The sequence below is a fragment of the Osmerus eperlanus genome, chromosome 23 (assembly GCF_963692335.1).
Source record: "Osmerus eperlanus chromosome 23, fOsmEpe2.1, whole genome shotgun sequence".
Lineage (NCBI taxonomy): Eukaryota > Metazoa > Chordata > Actinopteri > Osmeriformes > Osmeridae > Osmerus > Osmerus eperlanus.
Window position 1 is genome coordinate 2,421,735 of NC_085040.1, and position 26,691 is coordinate 2,448,425.

Below are 26,691 nucleotides of genomic sequence, written 5' to 3' on the forward strand. Positions count from 1 at the left end.
ATCTCAGTGCAGAAAAAAGAAAGCAAGACATTGATGAAACGGTTGACAGTGTACACTCGGAAAAAGAAAAGGGGAATCGGGAAGAGAAAGAGGACTCTCAAGGAAAAGGGGTGGAGGACCACAAGCCCACAGTCAAGAGTAAGGATGAAGATAAAAAAGTACAAGTTGAGATTACTAGGGATATAAGAGAGGGGGTCAAAGAAGATAATGAGAGTGAGAGTAAAGAAATGGAAAAGGAAGTCAAAGGAAAAGAAGGAGAGAGCAAAAGGGGTCGACATTTATTTTCAATTTGGCCAAAAAAACTGAGAAAAAAGAAGAGTGTTCTAGAAACAACTGAAGTAGATGATGAGAAGCAAACTAATAAAAGACTGAGAAAAGAGAAGAGAGTTATAGAAACAACAGAAAAAGGAGAGAGCGAAAGGGGTGATCTCAGTGCAGAAAAAAGAAAGCAAGACATTGATGAAACGGTTGACAGTGTACACTCGGAAAAAGAAAAGGGGAATCGGGAAGAGAAAGAGGACTCTCAAGGAAAAGGGGTGGAGGACCACAAGCCCACAGTCAAGAGTAAGGATGAAGATAAAAAAGTACAAGTTGAGATTACTAGGGATATAAGAGAGGGGGTCAAAGAAGATAATGAGAGTGAGAGTAAAGAAATGGAAAAGGAAGTCAAAGGAAAAGAAGGAGAGAGCAAAAGGGGTCGACATTTTCTTTCAATTTGGCCAAAAAAACTGAGAAAAAAGAAGAGTGTTCTAGAAACAACTGAAGTAGATGATGAGAAGCAAACTAATAAAAGACTGAGAAAAGAGAAGAGAGTTATAGAAACAACAGAAAAAGGAGAGAGCGAAAGGGGTGATCTCAGTGCAGAAAAAAGAAAGCAAGACATTGATGAAACGGTTGACAGTGTACACTCGGAAAAAGAAAAGGGGAATCGGGAAGAGAAAGAGGACTCTCAAGGAAAAGGGGTGGAGGACCACAAGCCCACAGTCAAGAGTAAGGATGAAGATAAAAAAGTACAAGTTGAGATTACTAGGGATATAAGAGAGGGGGTCAAAGAAGATAATGAGAGTGAGAGTAAAGAAATGGAAAAGGAAGTCAAAGGAAAAGAAGGAGAGAGCAAAAGGGGTCGACATTTATTTTCAATTTGGCCAAAAAAACTGAGAAAAAAGAAGAGTGTTCTAGAAACAACTGAAGTAGATGATGAGAAGCAAACTAATAAAAGACTGAGAAAAGAGAAGAGAGTTATAGAAACAACAGAAAAAGGAGAGAGCGAAAGGGGTGATCTCAGTGCAGAAAAAAGAAAGCAAGACATTGATGAAACGGTTGACAGTGTACACTCGGAAAAAGAAAAGGGGAATCGGGAAGAGAAAGAGGACTCTCAAGGAAAAGGGGTGGAGGACCACAAGCCCACAGTCAAGAGTAAGGATGAAGATAAAAAAGTACAAGTTGAGATTACTAGGGATATAAGAGAGGGGGTCAAAGAAGATAATGAGAGTGAGAGTAAAGAAATGGAAAAGGAAGTCAAAGGAAAAGAAGGAGAGAGCAAAAGGGGTCGACATTTATTTTCAATTTGGCCAAAAAAACTGAGAAAAAAGAAGAGTGTTCTAGAAACAACTGAAGTAGATGATGAGAAGCAAACTAATAAAAGACTGAGAAAAGAGAAGAGAGTTATAGAAACAACAGAAAAAGGAGAGAGCGAAAGGGGTGATCTCAGTGCAGAAAAAAGAAAGCAAGACATTGATGAAACGGTTGACAGTGTACACTCGGAAAAAGAAAAGGGGAATCGGGAAGAGAAAGAGGACTCTCAAGGAAAAGGGGTGGAGGACCACAAGCCCACAGTCAAGAGTAAGGATGAAGATAAAAAAGTACAAGTTGAGATTACTAGGGATATAAGAGAGGGGGTCAAAGAAGATAATGAGAGTGAGAGTAAAGAAATGGAAAAGGAAGTCAAAGGAAAAGAAGGAGAGAGCAAAAGGGGTCGACATTTTCTTTCAATTTGGCCAAAAAAACTGAGAAAAAAGAAGAGTGTTCTAGAAACAACTGAAGTAGATGATGAGAAGCAAACTAATAAAAGACTGAGAAAAGAGAAGAGAGTTATAGAAACAACAGAAAAAGGAGAGAGCGAAAGGGGTGATCTCAGTGCAGAAAAAAGAAAGCAAGACATTGATGAAACGGTTGACAGTGTACACTCGGAAAAAGAAAAGGGGAATCGGGAAGAGAAAGAGGACTCTCAAGGAAAAGGGGTGGAGGACCACAAGCCCACAGTCAAGAGTAAGGATGAAGATAAAAAAGTACAAGTTGAGATTACTAGGGATATAAGAGAGGGGGTCAAAGAAGATAATGAGAGTGAGAGTAAAGAAATGGAAAAGGAAGTCAAAGGAAAAGAAGGAGAGAGCAAAAGGGGTCGACATTTATTTTCAATTTGGCCAAAAAAACTGAGAAAAAAGAAGAGTGTTCTAGAAACAACTGAAGTAGATGATGAGAAGCAAACTAATAAAAGACTGAGAAAAGAGAAGAGAGTTATAGAAACAACAGAAAAAGGAGAGAGCGAAAGGGGTGATCTCAGTGCAGAAAAAAGAAAGCAAGACATTGATGAAACGGTTGACAGTGTACACTCGGAAAAAGAAAAGGGGAATCGGGAAGAGAAAGAGGACTCTCAAGGAAAAGGGGTGGAGGACCACAAGCCCACAGTCAAGAGTAAGGATGAAGATAAAAAAGTACAAGTTGAGATTACTAGGGATATAAGAGAGGGGGTCAAAGAAGATAATGAGAGTGAGAGTAAAGAAATGGAAAAGGAAGTCAAAGGAAAAGAAGGAGAGAGCAAAAGGGGTCGACATTTATTTTCAATTTGGCCAAAAAAACTGAGAAAAAAGAAGAGTGTTCTAGAAACAACTGAAGTAGATGATGAGAAGCAAACTAATAAAAGACTGAGAAAAGAGAAGAGAGTTATAGAAACAACAGAAAAAGGAGAGAGCGAAAGGGGTGATCTCAGTGCAGAAAAAAGAAAGCAAGACATTGATGAAACGGTTGACAGTGTACACTCGGAAAAAGAAAAGGGGAATCGGGAAGAGAAAGAGGACTCTCAAGGAAAAGGGGTGGAGGACCACAAGCCCACAGTCAAGAGTAAGGATGAACATAAAAAACAACAAGGTGAGATTACTAGTGATATAAGAGAGGGGGTCAAAGAAGAAAATGAAAGCGAGAGTAAAGAAATGGAAAAGGAAGTCAAAGGAAAAGAAGGAGAGAGCAAAAGGGGTGATCTCAGTGCAGAAAAAAGAAAGCAAGACATTGATGAAACGGTTGACAGTGTACACTCGGAAAAAGAAAAGGGGAATCAGGAAGAGAAAGAGGACTCTCAAGGAAAAGGGGTGGAGGACCACAAGCCCACAGTCAAGAGTAAGGATGAAGATAAAAAAGTACAAGTTGAGATTACTAGGGATATAAGAGAGGGGGTCAAAGAAGAAAATGAGAGTGAGAGTAAAGAAATGGAAAAGGAAGTCAAAGGAAAAGAAGGAGAGAGCAAAAGGGGTCGACATTTTCTTTCAAATTGGACAAAAAAACTGAGAAAAAAGAAGAGTGTTCTAGAAACAACTGAAGTAGATGATGAGAAGCAAACTAATAAAAGACTGCGAAAAGAGAAGAGAGTTATAGAAACAACAGAAAAAGAAGGAGAGAGCGAAAGGGGTGATCTCAGTGCAGAAAAAAGAAAGCAAGACATTGATGAAACGGTTGACAGTGTACACTCGGAAAAAGAAAAGGGGAATCAGGAAGAGAAAGAGGACTCTCAAGGAAAAGGGGTGGAGGACCACAAGCCCACAGTCAAGAGTAAGGATGAAGATAAAAAAGTACAAGTTGAGATTACTAGGGATATAAGAGAGGGGGTCAAAGAAGAAAATGAGAGTGAGAGTAAAGAAATGGAAAAGGAAGTCAAAGGAAAAGAAGGAGAGAGCAAAAGGGGTCGACATTTTCTTTCAAATTGGACAAAAAAACTGAGAAAAAAGAAGAGTGTTCTAGAAACAACTGAAGTAGATGATGAGAAGCAAACTAATAAAAGACTGAGAAAAGAGAAGAGAGTTATAGAAACAACAGAAGTATTTGTTGATACTAAAAAGAGGCTAAAATGTAGATGTTGCATCTGGTCCACAAGGACAAATAAAAGACTGAGAAAAGAGAAGTTTTATAGAAACAACAGAAGTATTTGGCAAAAATGTATATGTAAGTTCTGGAAAAAAGAGATATGTCCGAATAAAGGACAGAAAAAATGATATTGAGTTAAAGAGATTAGAGTCTTAGGATACTGTAAAGGGACTAGGAACAAAAGAGTTGTCTCTTGATTGTGATTTTCTCTTTTATTTTTATTTTAGTATATTTCAGACTTAGAACATATTATGCAACCAAACAAAATCAAAGAAAAATATTTTGAATTTGCACATTTGTCAAGTTGTTTATGATGACACCTGTGGCATTTTCTCGCAATCACAATATATATATATATTTTAAATACAGTCCACAGTTTGTGTTTCATGATTTTACTGCATTATATTTGAGAAAAATTCCTTCTATGCTCTCCTAGCTCCTCTCTGTAGCAAGCAAGTACATTATTCTAGCAAGTAGTGCCTTACATAGGCCGACCTGTTGCTTCCTATGATCCTTCGTGTAATTTCTGTTCAGCTATATTTTATATTATGTTACCAACAGTTCCAATTTTGAAGCTGGATATTTATCACCGTCATTTTTTTAATTTTTTTATTGCATTTTATTGGATAATGGATATAAATGTGCCTTTACCTCTTCAGCTACATTCAGATAGTGTAACTTGTATAAGACATATACAGTAAATAAACATGAATAGTTTAATTTCTGAAAATACATTGTATCAACAAAACTCTAAATATTGTCGGTACTCAGTAAACCTTTGTTAAAGGAGCCATGTGCTAAATTGTTAATCCAAATAAAATTGTGAACGCTTTTAGTAGACTTTTCTACAATAATCCAACTCGTCCATGCTTTTGATTTAATTCACTGTTTTTAAGAGAAATACATGATTGATGAAATGGACCGATTTTAGAATGGACAAACATTAAATTCTAAAATAACCTTCCCATGACATGAGTGTTGACTAGTGTTAGAATGGGTCGGTTCGAGATCGGATCAGAGGGATTCAGGCAAGGGCGTAGGTTTGTCTCAGCTTTGAGACCAAACCCCCCCCCATGTCGAGTACATCATCTGTACTGGACTTCTGAGCAATGAAATTATGATTTATATTTGGGCATCCCAATTTATAGCACCTTTTTACTACCTACAAGTATAAGTGTGAATGACAACATTCATGGGTAACATTGTCTAAACATCCCTTAAAAATAGCAATTGAATGCAATCTTTACCAAAATGGACAAATTCAACTTCTCACCTGAACCCCTGATGCTGATTCATCACCAACCTGCTCTACATCTGTAGCTTCAGAGTGCTGTTTTTCCTGCACAGTAATTCATCAATTTAATACAGACACTAACCATGCTTAGTTGACTGCTGACATTGGTCGAGATTACAGGGGTAGCCATATTACTATCCAAGGGATTATATAGGCCTACTTATTACCAGATAATATCACTTTTAAATTGCTAGCCTGCTGGTACTAGGCTAAACTAGCACGGTCCCATTATGTGGGTAGGTTAGCTTTATCCTTCTGGCTTCAACAAGACCAGCTGCTGCTAACACACTGGTCGAAAGATTGCAGACGCTAGGGATAGATTTAATACAAGCAAAAGTTACATGCTCTACTACACTAACAACTTTCAAAACATGTTTCCATTGTAGAATGGGTGGCGATGTAAGGCTAGCAGGTTTGCACTGTGTGGGTAATTTTCCTACTAGTTAGCTAACTAACGACCTTGCTAGTTACTTACTCTATGGGTGGTGAAAACACTTCTGATACATCTTTTCTTTTTGGGTGACATTTTCCTATCTACAAAGCACAAAAGGGCCAAAAATATCAATGCTGAGACCAAACGAAATACTAATATGAGGCTTTATTATTTCCTGGCGTATTTAGTAGTTTACCGTGTCAGACTACTGACAGCTCTCTTTCTGCAAGTCAAGATTCACAAAGTGTTTCTGACTGCCACTTCAGCCAATTAAATTACATAATCTTGTCTCGCAGGATCGAGGGCGTATTGGATAACTTGAAAATGTATTTTTCACTTTTCTGGGCGACGAACAATAATACAAATGAGTTTTGCAAATATATTGTGCAAAATATTTTATATTTAGATACAATTATACATTTTATATATAAATTATATTTATATTTAGGGAATATGTTAAACACATGTTGGTCTGCTGCAAGCACAAACTCTAAACCCTGTACATGTACATGTTACAGTATTAAAATGATTACTAGAATGTAATACATATAATAAGAAACAAAAGCATATCAAACATGACATTAAAAGCTGTTTCGAACCATATTTACAAGAACACAACTTTTAATGATAATTTCAGTCTTCCTCGGTCCACCTTCCTCTTCAACTGTTGAGACCACCTCTCCAGAGGTGTGTCATTGAGGTGTGATTGTCATTTTAGCACTCATGCAAATCAATGACTGTCCCAGACGAGTGTCTAGGTGACCAGTGACAAAGGGGCTGCCAAATACAGCCCTACACTGTAATTCGCTCTGGATAAGGGCTTCTGCTAAATAACTAAATGTTGATATGGAAAAATTCTAGCGGCACTGTGTAGATTTGAATAGTCAAGAGATGGCGGTTACAATACATTTATTTTGCTTGTACAAATCAAGATTTAACAAAGTACTTTGTGATCAGTCATAACGAAGGAGGTGCTAGCCACAGGTCGTTCGCCAGAGTGATACAGAACAACCCTAAAACCCTGCCTTATATAAACTTTAGATCAAATGATTCCTCTGAACTCTGTTGATTGGTCAGCACTGCTCAGTGACAGTTTGAAACAATACATCTCTGGTGACAGTTTGACTTCATATCAAGTTCCCACGGTTCTTTAATGTGGCCTCTCTCCCCAAACCAGTAGATAGTAAAACCACAGGAGTTCACCAGTCAAATGGTCAACTGTCCTTTGTGTGGGCCACTTCAAACAAGTCTTACAGGAAGGGTCAGAGCAGTTTGATCAGTTAACAATACAATTGAATCCACATTGTCTCCAGACCAGCTGTCTCTTCCTCCCCAGGTGTCATAAACTGCAAATGGCATCTCTACCAAATGGAGTTGACTCTTAACCCTTGTGTTATCTTCGGGTCATTCTGACCCATCAGTCATTGTGACCCACCGTCGTATTGCGACAACTTTACCGCATACAAAAACAAAGTGAAGCATTTTCTTTTAACCGTTGGGCTGTCTCAGACCCCCCACATTGCGAAGGTTAAAAGAAAATTATTTTTATTTGTTTTTGTATTGGGTAAAATTGGGTAAACACAACGATGGTTCGTTATGAACCTTTGGGTCATGTGACCCGAAGGCAGCACGAGGGTTAATCAACTTTAGACTTCCGTTAAAACACATTCCTCATATATGAAACACACACATTATAACTGTATTCCAAAATTTCCACGACAATGTACAGCTAAATGTAGCTTATTAATTAGCCACATTCAAAAACGTCAGGAGGCCTGTACAATAAATACAAGCTGGGATGTTTTCTGTGTTTAGTGGAGACCGACTCCAAGACCATCCTTTGTCTTGTTTGAAACCCTTCTGAGACTCAAGACATTTCATGACAGAAAGAAAAGATTGGTTTTGGGGCGTATAAAGTATGATTTGGTAGACCATGACAGGATTAGGAAATACACTGTATAATCTTTTATTACAATTTGGACATGATTCAAATGTCAAACTGATGAATGGCCTCATATGCCATTACCTTTCATGAAGACATGATCGTTTCATGAATCGGAATGCTGACAATATTGTTAATGGAACCCAGTTTTATTTGTAAATACATTGTGACATTTGGTAGAGGTAATATTATCAGATAAACTGAGGTGCTAAAGTATTGAAGGTAAAACAGAAAATACATGTGTGAGGTGGCAAAACATGATAACAGCATAACACAGACTGTAGATAACGGCTGTATTTCTGCTTTTGACCTCACCACCACCCACACATGGGTTATAAAAACAGCAACTAAAGAGAACTTTGGATCCTAAACCCAAAAGAGAAAGGAGACTGACCATTTCTCAAGATATAGATGGGAGATAACATGTTCTGGAATTATGCTCAGATCCTGGATCAATTAGCTATTGTTCATGTTAACACGATAAATCCAATAAGTGATATTAGTGGTAAATCTTAAAACATTAAGGCAAAGAAAAAGAAGATGCTACAGAAAGGATGTGGGTTTGTCTATGATGGGACAGGGTTTAAAGACAACATGTTGCATCATCAGTTATTGTAAAACACACAGATGTAAGGAGAAAGTATTGGCTGTTTGAGACTGAAACTCAGTTGAAAAGGCCCCAAACAACAGAGACGTGATAATAGAGATAATAGAAAAAGGAGACTTACTGAACATGTGACAGATTGACCATGTCCCTGTTAAACCCTCAATATATTGATTTCAAGTAACTTTACAAATATCAATTGATACCATGCTCTCTACATATTTAAAAATAATTATTGTAAAATAACACATATGGGGGACTTTTTAATCTGCCAGTTTGAGTCTGATCCTGGCTATTGACCATAGGTTTCACAAGTGGGAAATGTGAAGAGTAAGGGATCACTGACGTATCAATGTATCTCAGCATAAGACTGCTGATGCAGGATCAGGTCTGGTTTTATTAAGCTTATTCAAATGTTAATGCTTTGATCAATCCTATTCAAGTGTACTAAACATTTACCCATGTGTAGCTGCTTTTACACTGTAAAAAAGTCAACTGAACAACAGCAACTGATAAGAACTATGAAAACGAAAGAGAAATAAAATGTATGACCTGGCGGTCTATGACAATGACTGAAAGATAATTTGTTAGGAACATCAGTTATTGTATAACTTAGCATGGCCAGGTCCAGGGCCACGTTACCAGGGCCCCGATTTTCGGTAAAATCAGGATATGGCTTGCTGTGTAAATATTTTTAATGCATGCAGTATTTTCTCGCCTTTGTATTTCGTCACTATGACCCCATTTATTATAGACTTGTAGCAAGCACTGTCTGATTCTTAGCTTGAGGTGAACATAGCATCTCGTATTATATATCTCAGCAGTAAGAGAACGTAAATGTGTAAAATATACAGATGCAAAAAAAAGCATCTTGAGAAACTGTTGAAATTGTCCTGAACCACAGCAACTATTCACCATGAAGGTGAAGGAGACATGAGATTTAATGTATGTGACTGGCTGGCAATCGTAAAGCTCTTGTTAGTTGCTGTTCACAGGCTCTGTGAGCATAGTTCAACTATAATGAAGCAATAAATCACAAGAGGGTGTGGTAAACACAAATAACCCAAGGGCTGTGCTGCTGTCAATAGGGTTAAGTTTCTGTTGCTGTCAGGGGCCAAGAATGTCTGGGGAATTCCAAACCACTACAGTAAATCTACTTTCTGTTTTACCTTCATGATCTTAGTACCCCAGTTTATATGATAAAATTACCTCTAATAAATGTCACAAGCATCATTACAAATATTGAATACAATAAACAATATTGTAAGCATTCTGATTCCTTGGAAACAGAGTACAGTCATCATCTGCCAAATCATAATCAACTATGGTAGATAACATGTTCTGAAATTATGCTCAGAACCTGGGTCAATGAACTGGTGTTCGTGTTAACACAAATAAGTGACATTAGTGGTAAATCTTAAAACATTAAGGCAAAGAAAAAGAAGATGCTACAGAAAAGACATGGGTTTGTCTATGATGGGACAGGGTTTAAAGACAACATGTTGCACTTGCATCATCAGTTATTGTCAAACACACAGTTGTAAGGAGAAAGTATTGGCTGTTTGAGACTGAAACTTTGTTGAAATCGCCCCGAACAACAGAGACTGACGTGAAGGTATTAGAGAAAGTAGACTTACTGAACGGCACGTGCCCCAGTAAAAAGGGTCTATCGACACCCCTGCTGAACAATGTGACAGGTTGACAATGTCCCTGTTAAACCCTCAATTTATAGATGTCAAGTAACTTTACAAATATCAATTGATACCATGCTCTCTACATATTTAATAATAATTATTGTAAAATAACACATATGGGGGACTTTTTAATCTGCCAGTTTGAGTCTGATCCTGGCTATTGACCATAGGTTTCACAAGTGGGAAAGGTGAAGAGTAAGGGATCACTGACGTATCAATGTATCTCAGCATAGGACTGCTGATGCAGGATCAGGTCTGGTTTTATTAAGCTTATTCAAATGTTAATGCTTTGATCAATCCTATTCAAGTGTACTAAACATTTACCCATGTGTAGCTGCTTTTACACTGTAAAAACGTCAACTGAACAACAGCAGCTGATAAGAACTATGAAAACGAAAGAGAAATAAAATGTATGACCTGGCGGTCTATGACAATGACTGAAAGATAATTTGTTAGGAACATCAGTTATTGTATAACTTAGCATCACAGTGTAAAAATGTTGTCCTGATAAAGACTCAAACTATGTTGAGCAACTATGTGAGGCTTGAACAACAGCAACTGAAAGGCACTGAAGGTCACGGAGGTGACAGAAAAGAGTGTGATGTGACAATCTCTGTCTGATTTCGTGTCACCTCTAATGGGGAAAGTCAATCTTTCCTAAATTGACTGTCTAAGTGTGCTTGTAGTATGAAATACTGTATGCTTTTTCCTTACCCTCACATTATTACCAGGGCCCCAATTTTCGGTAAAATCAGGATACTTGAACAGCAACTGAAAGGCACTGAAAGTCATGTGAGGTGACTTTATGTCATCTCTAATAGGGAAAGTCAAATTTTGAATGACAAGTTTTACCTTTCGTGCAGTCTATGTGCTAAGATCCTGAAAGTAAAACATAAAGTAGATTTACTGTGTGAGGTGGCATGATAAAGGCAAAACAAAAACTAATTTAGTAAGATAGAGATGGTAGATAACATGTTGTGGAATTCTCCTCAGACCCTGGGTCAATGAACTGGTGTTTATGTTAAGTAATAGGAAGAGAATAAACATTTAAAATGGAAAAGGAGACAGTGTTTCTGACTGTGACTGAAGAGGTTAGAGTGAGATTGATGCCATATGTCAAAATTGTGATGTAGATACCTCTCACTTTAAAGAGGTAACATTCTTTCAACATATCTAAAAAAAAACTATAATTGAGAGACATATTTTAGTAGTTTAACATAGTAGGTACTAGAACAATGTAACAACTCATTTTGAAGATGCTTATATATCACCGTTATTTGTTGGTTTCGACATTGCATTGTATTGATAAGGGATATGTGCCTTTGCCTCTTAGTACTTTTTACCACTAATGTTCTTTAAATAGTGTAACTACTAAAATACATATAGGCCTACAGTAAATAAAGATGAATAGTTTCATATATCTGAAGATACAATGTATCAATTTAACTCTAAATATATATTCAGTAAATCTGTGTTAAAGGATCCAGCCATGTGCTAAATCTGCAAATTGTTAATCGAAAGAAAATTGTGAATGCTGTTGGTAGATTATTCTAAAATAATCCAATTGGTCCATGCTTTTAATTTAAGACTTAATTGACAAACATTGAATTAGGTTAGGCCTCCTATTGTCATGACCTCATATTGTCATGACTTGAGTGTTGACTTTCGTTGTAAAAGAAAAGGCCACATGATAATTTGAAAAACATTTGTAACGTTTGCTAATAGTTTGCCAGCTGGAAGCAAGTCGTCCGGCAGGGTAAAACACCGACTAACGTTTGTTTAATAATACTATTTCTTCTATTAAAGGGTGTCATGTTACTATTTGATGTAAAACAGTTTTTTGCAATTACCTTCATGGGGGGACGAGATTTAGTGACGTTGCTCTGGAGTGGAACGTTTGAAAATCGAAAGTGATAGCAAGTAGGGTTTTATTTTCCTCATGGACCCTCAATTTGTCTTCGTCGTGTTCGCAGACCATCTCAGATCAGAAAGTCTGTCTGATCTGATAATATAATCATTAGAATTTACTCCGAAGGCTGGTGAACATATTGAAGGTAATTAAGCGCGAATTCATACAATATTGGTTCACCCAATCGTCTAAGTTAAAAAAGCTCAGCCTACAATTTTTAAAAACGCATCAATACAAGTCTGTATGTAGATACATTATGTGTAAAACATTGCTGTAACAAAACTATCTGACCATAAACAGTTTTTTCGGGATATTGGAGTTATGTCGTCTCTTGGTCAAAGTAAGTCTACTGGAAAAATTGAAATAAGTACATGGTAGAATATTGTATTTGCGTTGTAGGTTGTTGGCAACGCATAGCCTATATTATACCCTCTCTGTATATCTAAATGATCGTTGTGTTTTGTTGTTTTAGAGTATCATGGGTTGTATAAGCGAGAATCAACCGGCTGTTTAAACAGTTTTCTGCAGGTCCTATTTATGACAGAGGAATGCAGGAAGGCTGTGTTAAGGTTTGAGTGTTCCGACCTCTTTATCTCAAATCTGTCTATCTATCTGTTTCTGTCTTTCAGCTGAGAGTTTTTGAAGACTCTGCCTTTCAAAAGTAAGCTAATCTAGAAATCCTACTATATTTCTCTACTCACTTAACACATACTATGTTACATTTAATGATACAATTATTTCATCATAAATACTATTTACTAAAGCATTATATAAAGCACATATTGTACTTAAACTTGAGGATGTCATGTAAGAGGGGGAGGCAGATGGCTGGGCGGTTAGGGAGTCGGGCTATTAATCAAAAGGTTGTTGGTTTGATTCCCGGGCTGTGCAAAATGACGTTGTGTCCTTGGGCAAGGCACTTCACCCTACTTATCTCGGGGAGAATGTCCCTGTACTTACTGTAAGTCACTCTGGATAAGAGCGTCTGCTAAATGACTAAATGTAAGAGACAATAAGATAGATCATTTGTTGCTGATAATAAAGCTGTTCAGAACTACATATATACTGTAGTATTAGCAATTGGACAGTTTCAGTTTTAAATCAATCTCATCTCAATCAATATGTTCAGTTCCATGCAAAATGCCAACCTAAATTGCTTACCAATATAATGTAAAAAAAAAAAAAAAACACTTTGAACACTTTGAATAATCTCTTTGTGCTTTGCAGTAATTTTGTAATCTATTTTACTAATCATTGCTTTGTATCTATACTTCGTACTTGTGCCAAGTGTAAATGCATATTAAATCATTCATATGGCTCTTAATGTAGATCCAACCAAGCCTACCTTCTCATGTACAAGAAGTGTGGTGAAGGCTTGAGAACAGCACATTCACAGTCGCAAGAATACAGTCAACCTACAAGAGCAGGATCGAGAAGAGGGGAGAAGGGATCAGAAGGGAAGAAACATGAGCAGGCAGACAGTGGCTCATCAGAACACTATGCTACATCCCAACTACAGCAGCACGAGAGAAGATTTTGACATTGGACAACGGGAAGTTGCCATCAGAGAAGATGAAAACCTCCAACAAACAATTAAAGAACAGGATCAAAAACCAGCAACCGCAACAGCGCACAATACTGTACAATCTAACTACTCCGAAAGTTACAAACTATCCTCCACCAAAGGCAATATTGGACTGTCCTCTACAGAGAGGGTGCAACAGTCTTCCTCAACAGGGTCTACGAGCCGTAGTGGGCATACTAATGTGGGTGCCCAGAAAAACACAGCAAAGTCAGGAGGGAAGGGATCAGGACGGGAGAGCAATTATGCTTTTAATCACAAACATCCTGACAATTTCCCAGTATCAAATGATAATAGAGTATCCCAAAGTGTCAAATCAAGAAGTAGAGAGAATGCTGCTCAACACACAATGACTAAAGGACAGGAAGAAGAACAAATGACAGCGTCACATTCCGACAGTCACTTCTTCTATTCCCATGATCAACAAAGGCTGAATGTTCCTGTAAAGAAAGGTAAAAATGGTTATTAGGTTCTTGAATACCAAGTACATGGTAGAATACTGTATTTGCATTGTAAGTTGTTTGCAACGCATATAATATACTCTCTCTGTAAATCTAAATGATCTTTGTGTTGCGGTTTTAGAGTATCATGGGTTGTATAACCAAGGATCAACCTGCTATTTGAACAGTGTCCTGCAGGTCCTATTTATGACAGAGGAATGCAGGAAGGCTGTGTTAAGGTTTGAGTGTTCCGACCCCTTTATCTCAAATCTATTATTTGTTCTGTAAATGTATTAACATTTATCATTATGCTGATCTTTATATTATATACTCTCTGAACAGTTTAAATGCCCTTGGACAATTTGACAATAATCTTAAGAGCCTATTTAAGACTTTAAAGAAAGAGACGACTGACACATGTAAAATCACACCCTGTCTGGACATAGGAAAGGGTGAGTCTACAAACAAGAACTTAAGCTGTGCTTTAATTTGACTTAAAACACTGTGTGTTGCAGCCATCCCTTTTATATAATTAAAATGACTTACCAATCTTGGCCAGGATGCTTTTGAAAAATATTTTTAATTGAAATGAGCTCTTCCTGCTTAAATAAAAGTTACAAAATAAAAGATAACATTTGAAACGTTGGAATGTAGCCATTTTACACTTCAACATGGTGGGAAAAATATTCTTAGAGATTGGGAAATGAGAGCTACAGTACTCATCTCCTTTCAGTGCCTAAATATCTCATTCAGAGGACCACATGTACAATTTTACATCACATTCATGATGTGAATGTGCAATGGTCCCCTGCAGACAATAACAGTAAAGTTATAAGTTTTGTCCACTCCACATGCTTATTTTTTTTGCTTAAAGATTGCATCCTCAAATGTTATGATTGTATGAAGACATTATTCTCACTGATAATCAAATGGAGGTAGAAGTCCCACATGTTGAAGGGCTTACAAAGTATAGCTAGTTCAGTTTTTCATGATGAATTGCATCTGACCAAACTGAACATTCTTATTTCTGATAGAGTTCATGCAAAGGGACGCAGCTGAGTATTTTGAGAAGATCTTAAACAACGTCCATGATGATGTGTCCAAGGTGATGTAGCATTGAGATTTGATTGGATTTTGCCTGAGGTTTTGCATTTACATTTAAGTTCTTAAAATTACAAATGTATTTATTATATGCTTTTAAGGTGTTCAATGGATCATTGAGACACACCTCCACCTGTTCAAAGAATCATCAAACAAGTGATGAAGTTTGCTCCTTTTGGACACTGCCCCTCTCCTTGGAAGGGCCCTCAGGCGAACCATACAGTGTGGTAGGAAACTTCATTGTAGCAGTTCTTTGATGGATGACTACCAATGGATATGTGTAAAATGTATTCATGTATTAACAGAACAACATTCACTGTCATACTTTATTCCCTGTTTCCAGCAATGGAAAAAAAGTGCATATTATTTTCCAGTATAGTGTGACAATAATACAATTATTCTGCTGGTACTTTGCATTTTCAGATGGATGGCTTCGAAGATTTTTTCAAAGGGTCACCTACAACTAAAGACAATATGATGTACTGTGATAAATGTGGAGACAAAAAAGATGGACAAAATGTAAGTTTGTTAAAAGGAAGAGATCGATATTTTGGTATAACTGTGGTTAGTATTGAGATATATTCTGTTTATTTTACTAAGACTTGTGAAATGGAGATGGAGCCAATGATTCTGACTCTGCTACTAAAGAGGTTTGAGTTTGACGACAGATGGAGGTCATATGTCAAAATCAGGAGAGAAGTAGAGATACCTCCCACATTAAAAACAAATGTAATGTCATGCATAACACCTAAACACATACATACTCAAGGTACCACACACTGGCATTTACAGTATACAGTGAGGTTCATTAATAAACCTGTTTATTTTTCTTAGAGGAATGTTCAGTATGAACTGTATGCAATTGTGGACCACAGTGGGAGTTTAACTAGCGGACATTACAGGGCTCAAATCAAGTCCTACGAGGACCAGAAATGGTATGAGTTTGATGACAACTACGTTAAACAGGTAAGGGCTGTAGGTGACATGCTACCATTCCTGTAAAAACGTAATTTCTTTAGTGTAAAATGCTGTCTGTACAGTTAAGGCTATACCAAAACAAACATTAACTGTTACATTCCCACTGAAAACAAGCGCAACAACAACAAATGCCTAATTAGTTACTTGTGATAATTATTTAGTTAAGTTTAATACATTGTTGTTTCTGTCTTTCAGCTGAGAGTTTTTGAAGACTCTGCCTTTCAAAAGTAAGCTAATGTAGAAATCCTACTATATTTCTCTACACACTTAAAACATACTGTTCTGACATACTATGTTACATTTAATGATACAATGACTTAATCATGAATACTATTTACTAAAGCTTTATGTAAAGCACATATATTGTATTTAAACTTTAGAAGGCTGTGGTTCTCATTTCAGATGAAGGGATGATAATAAAGCTGTTCAGAACTAGCTATATACTGTATTAGTAGCAATTGGACAGTTTGAGTCTTAAATCAATCTCATTTTGATCAATATGTTCAGTTCCATGAAAAATGGCAACCTAAATTGTTTACCAATATAATGTAAAACAAACTAAGACCTTTGAATAATCCCTTTGTGCTTTGCAGTAATTTTGTAATCTATTTTACTGTAATAACCTGATCTTCATCAGTTATTTTGATTTTCATCACTTGTTTGTATTTTTCTTTTTTGGAAATGTCACTTGATGTTTAAGATGTACAGTTATATCAGAGAATGTCTAAACAAGCTCTGGTTATATATATATATATATTGTTCAGTTCAGATAATGACCCGGAAGAGAAGGGCGAGTGAAGGACTTGTTTGGTTGTCAAGGAGACAGAGACACGTTGTTGGTGGTTGGCTAGGTTGACGGCGTGGCTGCCTGGTGTTGGAGCATCGGTGACCTATATATATATATATATATTTTTTTTTTTTTTTTACATGTTAATGTTTTTTATTCTGTGGATCACATTGTAAATTATTTAGTAAAAAAATACTAATATGTATGTTTGTGGACATGTGCAAAGTATAGTCAATCCACGTCTCACAGAATTATCAACACAAACCCGCTCCAGTTGGCGTCGACAGTCCGGTCTCGCCAACTCCGGTCCACCAAAAGATGCCACCGAAAAAATATAGGTCACCGATGCTCCAACACCAGGCAGCCGCGCTGTCAACCTTGCCAACCTCCAACAACGTGTCTCTGTCTATATAACTGTACATCTGAAACATCAAGTGACATTTCCAAAAAACTAACACATATTTCAAATTTAAGAAAAATACAAACGAGTGATGAAAATCAAAATAACTGATGAAGATCAGGTTATTACATTACCAATCATTGCTTTGTAACTATACTTTTTACCTGTGCCAAATGTAAATATATGCATATTAAATCATTCATATGGCTCTTAATGTAGATCCAACCAAGCCTACCTTCTCATGTACAAGAAGTGTGGTGAAGGCTTGGGAACATCGACTTCACAAATGCAAGAATACAGTCATACTACAACAGCAGCATCAAAAAGAGAGGAGAAGGGATCAGGAGGGAAGAAAGATTGCCACAGTAGTAGTCAGCATGATACCGTACACACAGGGAATAAAGGACAGGTAGAAAAAGCAATTACAACCCAACCACCCCCCATCAACAGCCCTGGTCAACAAAGGCTGAATGTTGAAGCACCAAAAAAAAAACTTGGGACTTCGGTGTAGCTAACATTTAAAGGGTCAGACACGACCTTCAGAGATCTGCCTGCTAATAATTACTATACTTTTTAGACCTGCATTTAAACATGATCAGGTAAAAAAAAATATATATATTTTGTTGTAAATCCACTTAATATTTGAGAATCACTTATGAGAGAACTTGCCTAAATTATTTTCACTTAAATAATTAATTGCAACTCTGCTCAAATTAATCTAACACAACCCTTTTCATAGTTACACACATAGTTACACAGTTTATTGTTGATTTAATGTCTTAATCTCATTTAATGCCATGTAAGCTGGTGCGTTTTAGACTAACTTAATAAGATTTGTATCAAAATAAATAAAGACAGAATCTTTTAATACAATTTGATACTTTTTTTGTGTTGAGTTAAGAATTGTTCAATTCAATAAATACATCAATGGTGAAATTAAAAACTCTACTTTGTGTCTAGTTTTTTGTTATTGGGTGTGCTTGCTTTTGAAAAGGTGAAACCTATATTCTCAATATTAATATATATATATTTACATTTAGTCTTTTAGCAGACGCTCTTCTCCATAACGACTTACAGTAAGTACAGGGACATTCCCCCGAGGCAAGTAGGGTGAAGTGCCTTGCCCAAGGACACAACGTCATTTGGCACATCCGGGAATCTGAACAATTCAGTTTGCAGATGGTACTGTTTAAGTTGTGATTCCAGCTAAGATACTACCACAGTGACAATGTTGTAAGAATCAGCTTGTTTTTTCTTCATAAATGTTATTCAATATGAGTAAAGTGTGGAGATGCTATCCAAGAATGTGACATCACTAACTGTGGCCATTGCATCAAGTGGTCTTGCTTTGATAAACACAGAGGGACATGCATGCATGAATGAATAAATGTACATTTAAATGTAAACATGTTAGATTATCTTTACTATTGAACTATGTGGCATCAAAATACAGGAGTCCTGAATATAAATATTAAGAATATCTGTTTTGGGGCCGCATAACATATGATTTGGTAGATCATGACAGGATTTGTAAATACAAATTTTTTATTTTTACATGATTCCAAATTCTGATTCCTTGAAAACAGAGTAGAGTCATCATCTGCCAAATCATAGATAATCAACTATGGTAGATAACATGTTCTGGAATTATGCTCAGATCCTGGGTCAATGAACTGGTGTTCGTGTTAACACAAATAAGTTACATTAGTGGTAAATCTTAAAACATTAAGGCAGAGAGAAAGAAGATGCTACAGAAAAGACGTGGGTTTGTCTATGATGGGACAGGGTTTAAAGACAACATGTTGTATCATCAGTTATTGTAAAACACACAGATGTAAGGAGAAAGTATTGCCTGTTTGAGACAAACTCTTGTCGTAATGGCCCCATTTATCATAGACTTGTAGAAAGCACTGTTTGTTATTCAGCTTGAGGTGAATGTTTGCATATCCTATTATATATCTCAGCAGTAAAGAGAAAGCGCTTTGAGACTAAAACTATGTTGAAATGGTCTTGATCCTGAACAACAGCAACTGAAGTTTATGAAGGTGAAAGAGAAATGAGATTTGATGTATGTGACTGGTTGGCACTAGTAAAGCATTTGTGTTTCTGTTTTACCTTCATGATCTTAGTATCCCAGTTTATATGATAAAATTACCTCCTGTTATATATCTTAGCAGTAAGAGAACGTAAATGTGTAAAATATACAGGTGTAAAGAAAAAGCAGCAACTGTTTATCATGAAGGTGAGGGAGAAATGAGATTTAATGTATGTGACTGGCTGGCAATCGTAAAGCTCTTGTTAGTTGCTGTTGTCAACATAGTTCAACTGTAATAAAGCTATTATGTGGTAATGGCAAAGTTGAAGGTATGATGTGGTAAAGGGCTGTGCTGCTGTCAATAGTGTTAATAGCTTCTGTTGCTGTCAGGAACCAAGAATGTCTGGGGAATTCCAAACCACTACAGAAAATCTACTTTCTGTTTTACCTTCATGATCTTAATACCCCAGTATATATATGATAAAATTACCAAAAAAAAATGTGGTAATCATTGGTAAATCTTATAACATTAAGGCAGGGAGAAAGAAGCTCCAGAAAAGACATGGGTTTGTCTATGATGGGACAGGGTTTAAAGACAACATGTTGTATCATCAGTTATTGTAAAACATACAGATGTAAGGAGAAAGTATTGGCTGTTTGAGACTGAAACAGTTGAAATGACCCCAAAAACAGAGACTGACGTGAAGGTAATAGAAAAAGGAGACTTACTGAACATGTGACAGATTGACCATGTCCCTATTAAACCCTCAATATATTGATTTCAAGTAACTTTACAAATATCAATTGATACCATGCTCTCTACATATTTAATAATAATTATTGTAAAATAACACATATGGGGGACTTTTTAATCTGCCAGTTTGAGTCTGATCCTGGCTATTGACCATAGGTTTCACAAGTGGGAAAGGTGAAGAGTAAGGGATCACTGACGTATCAATGTATATCAGCATAGGACTGCTGATGCAGGATCAGGTCTGGTTTTATTAAGCTTATTCAAATGTTAATGCTTTGATCAATCCTATTCAAGTGTACTAAACATTTACCCATGTGTAGCTGCTTTTACACTGTAAAAAAGTCAACTGATCAACAGCAACTGATAAGAACTATGAAAATGAAAGATAAATAAAATGTATGACCTGGCGGTCTATGACAATGACTGAAAGATAATTTGTTAGGAACATCAGTTATTGTATAACTTAGCAGGGCCAGGGCCACGTTACCAGGGCCCCGATTTTCGGTAAAATCAGGATACTGGATAAGATTTGAAAGGAGGGAAATTTCTTGCTGTGTAAATATTTTGAATGCATGCAGTATCTTCTCGCCTTTGTATTTCGTCACTATGGCGCCATTTATCATAGACTTGTAGCAAGCACTGTCTGCTTCTTAGCTTGAGGTGAACAAAACAACAGACACGTGACGTGAAGGTAATAGAGAAAGGAGACTTACTGAACAATGTGACAGGTTGACAATGTCCCTGGTTAAACCCTCAATTTATAGATTTCAAGTAACTTTACAAATATCAATTGATTTACATGTAAAACTGTAAAAAAGTCAACTGAACAACAGCAATTGATAAGAAAAATGATGAAAAAGAAAGAGAAAGAAAAGGTATGACTTGTCAGTCTATGACAATGACTGAAAGATCATTTGTTTGGAACATCAGTTATTGTATAACTTAACATCACAGAGTAAAAATGTTGTTCTGCTAAAGACTCAAATTATGTTGAGCAACTATGTGAGCCTTGAACAACAGGAAATGAGCGAAGCAAATTCAGGCATGGCACTCGGGCAGCGCGTGTCATATCACACATCGCCGTGTTCTTAGCCCATAGGCTTAGCTCGATAGGCGGCGCTATAAAGTCGCACACATGCACGCACACGCATCCTCGATTACCTTTGTGTTCCTCGCTGCTGCCACCCACCACCATCCCCTTCTCCCCCGTGTTGTCTGTCTGTACTCCCCGTGGGGGATTTAAGTCATTTAAGTCGTGGGGAAGGGCTCCCTGAAGGCAGGGAGCGCTTCCCCATGTACATCCATTCCGCCAATGTTAAACCATTTCTCATGTATATGAATAAATGGTGAAATCAATCACGACAGTGTCTTTACTGAACTGAAAGGAACTGAAGACCATGAAGGTGACAGATGATTTGGTGTCACCTCTAATAGGGAAAGTCCATTTTTCCGATATTGACTGTCTAAGTGTGCTTCTAGTCTGAAATAATGTAAGCTATTTCCTTGATTTTCTGTAAAACCAGTATACTGGATAAGATTTCAAATGAGAGACATGGCTTGCTGGGTACATTTTTGAATGCATGCAGTATTTTCTCTACATATTTTAGTGAGTGTAAGGACTCCTACAGGAGGAAGCTGGAGGCCAAACTCCAGCAGAACAATTGAACGCGCTGTATCTAACCAACTGTCAAACTTTCTCTCTCAGAACAACCTGCTTGACCCCAACCAATCAGGCTTCAAGACTGGCCACTCCACAGAAACTGCCCTCCTGTCAGTCACCACTGCCCTCCAGTCTGCCAGAGCGGCTTCAAGGTCATCCGTCATCATTCTGCTGGACCTTTCTGCAGCATTTGATATGGTTAACCATCAGATCCTGCTCGACAGACTTTCTGAAATGGGCATCACTGGCATGCACTTCAGTGGATCTCTTCCTACCTGTCGGGAAGATCCTACCAGGTCTCCTGGGGAGGCAAAGTGTCAGGACCCCGCCAGCTCTCCACTGGTGTCCCACAGGGCTCCGTCCTTCTCCCTGTACACAACCTCAGTTGTGTACATCACCTCCCATGGCTTCTCCTACCACTGCTACGCTGACGACACGCAGCTGTACCTTTCGTTCCCCCCGACTGATCCGGGGATCTCAGCTAGGATCGAGGCCTGCCTCACAGACATCTCCGCCTGGATGACCAAGCACCACCACCAGCTGAACCTTGCTAAAACAGAACTTCTCATCATCCCGGCCAAACCCTCCATCTCCCATGATCTCTCAATCACCCTGGGATCTGCGACGGTGACCCCTTCATCCTATGCCAGGAACCTCAGGGTTACCATGGATGACGAGCTCTCCCTCACAGTTCACATTGCTGCAGTCTCCCGGTCGTGTAGATTCACCCTCTACAACATCCGGAAGATCAGGAGATACCTGTCTGAGCACTCCACCCAGCTGATAGTCCAAGCACTTGTCCTCTCCAAGTTGGACTACTGCAACTCGCTGCTTGCCGGTCTCCCAGCATGCGCAACCCGCTCTCTCCAGAGGATTCAGAACGCAGCAGCCCGCCTGGTCTTCAATCTACCCAGACGCTCCCATGTTACCCCGCTCCTCATCTCCCTCTACTGGCTTCCCATCATGTCCCATATCAGATTCAAGACCATGTTACTGACCTTTCGAGCGGTGAACGGGACTGCACCCGACTACATCAAGTCTCTCCTCTAGCCTTACACCCCCACCCGCCACCTACGGTCTTCTTCAGACAACCGCCTGGTGGTCCCACCGCTCAAGAGCGCCCGGTCCCAACACAAGCTCTTCTCCTGTCTGGCCCCCCAATGGTGGAATCAACTCCCCACCTCCATCAGAGACACTGACTGTCTCCCCACGTTCAAGAAAAGGCTCAAGACGCACTTGGAGTACAACGGTACTTAGGAATGATTGGCTGGACCTGATGTTAGTTTCCTCCAGGATCACAATGACTCTTATTGAGAGACTTGTTGCTCTTGTTGGTTAGTTGTAACTGACTTAAAATGATTGTACTTTCTGTGAATTATATTATTGTTGCTTGCTTTTTCTATAGGTACACTCTTGCACTTCTGAGGTTCATGTTGTTTAATTGTAACTTGTCTAACTACATGCTCTTATGGTTCTTCCCTTTGGGACTTATTAGTTTTTTCACAATGTATGCTTCATGTTTTGGCTACCGGCAATGTTTGGGGCCATCTCGTTGTTATGATCAGTGACCTATGCACTTTTGTAAAGCTCTCTCTTGGAAGTCGCTTTGGATAAAAGCGTCTGCTAAATGCATGTAAATAAATACAAATGTAACAACGTGAGGGAGGTGTGGGCCGCCATGAAGGAGATCACAGGCTTCAAGGGGAGAGAGAGACAACCAGGGGGCTTCCTGAAGAGGGCCAATGAGTTGAACTGTTTCTTCAACAGGTTTAGCTCACAGCCCTCCCAAACACCTCCGCTGCCTTCCCCGCTCCCCCCTCTGTCCCCCCTGGTGAGCTGCATGGACAGAGAGCCCTCTACATCAAAGGGCTCTTCCTCCACTGACGCCATGAACCCCTCACCCCCTCTCTGTGACGACTGGCCAGGTTCAGAGACAGCTGGAGAGACTCCACCAGCAGAAGGCTGCAGGACCTGACAGCATCAGCCCCAGGGTACTGAAGACCTGCGCCACCCAGCTGGCTTAGGTCCTGCAACACCTCTTTAACCTGAGCCTGAAGCAGGAGGAGGTCCCAGTGCGGTGGAAGACGTTGTGCCTGGTACCAGTTCCTAAGAAGACGACTCCATCTGGCCTCAAAGACTACCGACCGGTTACCCTCATGTTGCATGTGATGAAGGTGCTGGAGGCTGGTCTTGGCCCACCACAGGCCGCTGGTAAGATATTCCCGGGACCCGCTGCAATTTGCATATTTGCAATTTTCCAGCGTCATGTGGGAGTGGACGACGCCCTCATCTACCTGCTGCAACGAGCTCAGTCGCACCTGGACAGAACCGGTGGCTCTGGGAGAATCACTTTCTTTGATTTCTCCAGTGCATTCAACACCATCCAACCACTGCTGCTGAGTGAGAAGCTGCGGGTGGTGGGGGTAGACACGTCCACTGTCTCCTGGATCACTGACCACCTAACAGGCAGACCACAGTTTGTGCGACTAGGTCACCTTATACACTGCTGACTTCCAGTACAACACACTGCCCAGTCGGACAAACTGAGGTATCTATCTATGAAATACCCTTTACGGTAGGCCTAATAGTAGGCTACTCCTAGGGTGCCAGTATGAGCCTGAACCTATGCCTCTCATTCCCAAAATGCACCCAGCAAGCCATTTCTCTCATAGCATACAGTATTTCATACTAGAACCACACTTAGACAGTCAATTTAGTAAAGATTTACTTTCCACACAAAATTAAATTGTCTTTAGATAGTGTGACTTGTATGGGACATATACAGTAAATATATAATATACTGTATATCTACCCTTTCAGAACCACTGTCTCTGTCTCTCTCTAACATGACACATACTCACTGAATCCCCTCCAATTACAGTAAACATCAAAGGCTGGGTGGTTTTCATTTACTTTCTTAGAAGAACCTGTTTGACTTTGTGGTGGCCGAAAACTGTATGAAATGACTATTACTAAAGTAGTGATTGTCCTTAAGTGAACTAGCACTAAGCTGTCTGAAGGGTTACCTTAGATGAACTATCATTAATCTAAGAGCAAGACACAGCACCTAGACAAACTGTCACTGACCAAAGGTTAATAAGGATACACCAGTAAGGAAAGGAACTGACCTAGGATACATCAGCAGGAAAGTACTGACCGAAGATAGACAAAGCATATGTCAGATGGGAAAGTATAGAACATGATTATTAAACAAACACCTGTGTATTAAAGAGTGGACTTTAGCCGGTTTATGACTGATAAGATCTGAAATAGAAATGCTGACATCAGGAAAAGGAAGAGCTAGCCAGAGCAGGATGTTTTTCAATATGCCCATGTTTAGTTAAAGGGAGGACCTCTTTTCAAGACTATAAAAATATTTGGCGCTCAAGCTTATGCCAAACTTTCAGCACGGAAAGTCCATCTGATTGTATCTCCAATTATCAAATAAAAAACTTGCATTTGAGCCAGAAAAGAGCCTGACTCCGTCTCTTCTTGAAGCAACCTTTCAGAAGCAGGCCGGAACAACTTCACGTCACATAAAAGATGACTACAATCAAGTCAGCCTAAAATAATATGAATATCATATTTTTATGCCAGATAGGTTGATAGTTAACATATTCTAATATGTTTACACTTTCTATGGACATAAAGTTGTGTTTTTGTATCCAAAGCAATGTACAAATTGCATTTAGGACATGCAGTAGTTAATCAAGAACTATAAACAATACCACCTTTGGTGACTATATATTGTGCACGGCGTTGATATACACAGAACAATGCAATACTGTACCGGTACACGTATTAGAAATTGTTTTTTTCCAGACTAATGTTCTACACATTGTAATTCAAATTTCCATACAGCTTAGCCTACCGGTGTAAACGTCAACATTGTTTTAGAATGGAACTATGTTGAGTGTGGCTCAGAAATCCTGAAGTTGAAAGAGAAAGAAGATTATGATTAGGCAACATATATGTTATGAAATTGACCCCAAATCCTTGGTCAAAGAACACAAGGTTTTTGATATTTCTACAAGGAAAAAAGTACTGAAGATTTTGTTTTTATTTGGACGCCTGACTGGATAACTTGGATGATTCCAAATGTCAAACCGATACATAGCCAAGCCATTACTTTTTATGCAGTCAATGTGTTTAATGAATCAGAATGCTGGCAATATTGTTGATGGTATATGTAACAATGCATTTATAAATAAATTGAGGTGGCAAGGTCATGAAAGTGAAACAGAAAGTAGACCTTATTGTTTTGGAATTCCCCAGACATTCTGACAGCAACAGAAACTTAACCCTATTGACAGCAGCACAGCCCTTGGGTTATTTGTTATGTATCACACCCTCTTATGGTTTACAGCTGAACTATGTTCACAGAGCCTCTGAACAACAGCAACTAACAAGGGCTTAGCTAGTGCCAACTTTGTAAATGGTTTATAACATAACAAATTAATCACCAGAACAGGGTAGAAATGCCTATCTGTGGATGTGTATTTTTTTCTAGTTTCAAAGCTGCATTAGTACAGTTTATGTTTGAATAGAGAAGTTTATAGAAGTTCATATTACCCAGGTAATCAAATAAAAACTTATATTTGTTTTCATTTTTATTTATACCCCCATGGAGTCCGGACACTCCAATTATCAAATAAAAAACTTGCATTTGAGCCAGAAAAGAGCCTGACTCCATCTCTTCTTGAAGCAACCTTTCAGAAGCAGGCCGGAACAACTTCACGTCACATAAAAGATGACTACAATCAAGTCAGCCTAAAATAATATGAATATCATATTTTTATGCCAGATAGGTTGATAGTTAACATATTCTAATATGTTTACACTTTCTATGGACATAAAGTTGTGTTTTTGTATCCAAAGCAATGTACAAATTGCATTTAGGACATGCAGTAGTTAATCAAGAACTATAAACAATACCACCTTTGG

The 26,691-nt window shown here is 38.3% G+C and overlaps 1 protein-coding gene across 3 annotated transcripts; it reads left to right on the top strand.

The window, feature by feature from the left end:
• The first annotated feature begins 11,923 nt into the window (after positions 1–11,923).
• Positions 11,924–18,236, top strand: si:ch211-212k18.13 (ubiquitin carboxyl-terminal hydrolase 47). Of its 3 annotated transcripts, XM_062449552.1 has the most exons (13): positions 11,927–12,155; positions 12,311–12,350; positions 12,640–12,671; positions 13,340–14,044; positions 14,175–14,271; positions 14,375–14,484; positions 15,067–15,137; positions 15,235–15,360; positions 15,557–15,652; positions 15,734–15,862; positions 15,968–16,099; positions 16,307–16,338; positions 17,518–18,236. In XM_062449552.1, exons 4-13 carry the CDS (start codon positions 13,477–13,479, stop codon positions 17,807–17,809), a joined length of 1,653 nt encoding a protein of 550 aa, XP_062305536.1. In that variant the 5' UTR covers positions 11,927–12,155; positions 12,311–12,350; positions 12,640–12,671; positions 13,340–13,476; the 3' UTR covers positions 17,810–18,236. The 3 variants fall into 3 exon arrangements, with proteins under 3 accessions (XP_062305537.1, XP_062305536.1, XP_062305534.1); XM_062449550.1 differs by lacking the exon at positions 12,311–12,350; XM_062449553.1 differs by lacking the exons at positions 12,311–12,350; positions 15,734–15,862 and having other exon boundaries at positions 11,924–12,155.
• The last annotated feature ends 8,455 nt before the right edge of the window (positions 18,237–26,691 follow it).

Bases quoted from the DNA above. Each gene is read 5' to 3' on its own strand.
- si:ch211-212k18.13 (XM_062449552.1), top strand. From the start codon at position 13,477: ATGAGCAGGCAGACAGTGGCTCATCAGAACACTATGCTACATCCCAAC. The intron at 14,272-14,374 runs GTTTGAGTGTTC...CTCTCTGAACAG, and splicing joins TGCAGGAAGGCTGTGTTAAG to TTTAAATGCCCTTGGACAAT. The intron at 14,485-15,066 runs GTGAGTCTACAA...TATTTCTGATAG, and splicing joins CTGTCTGGACATAGGAAAGG to AGTTCATGCAAAGGGACGCA.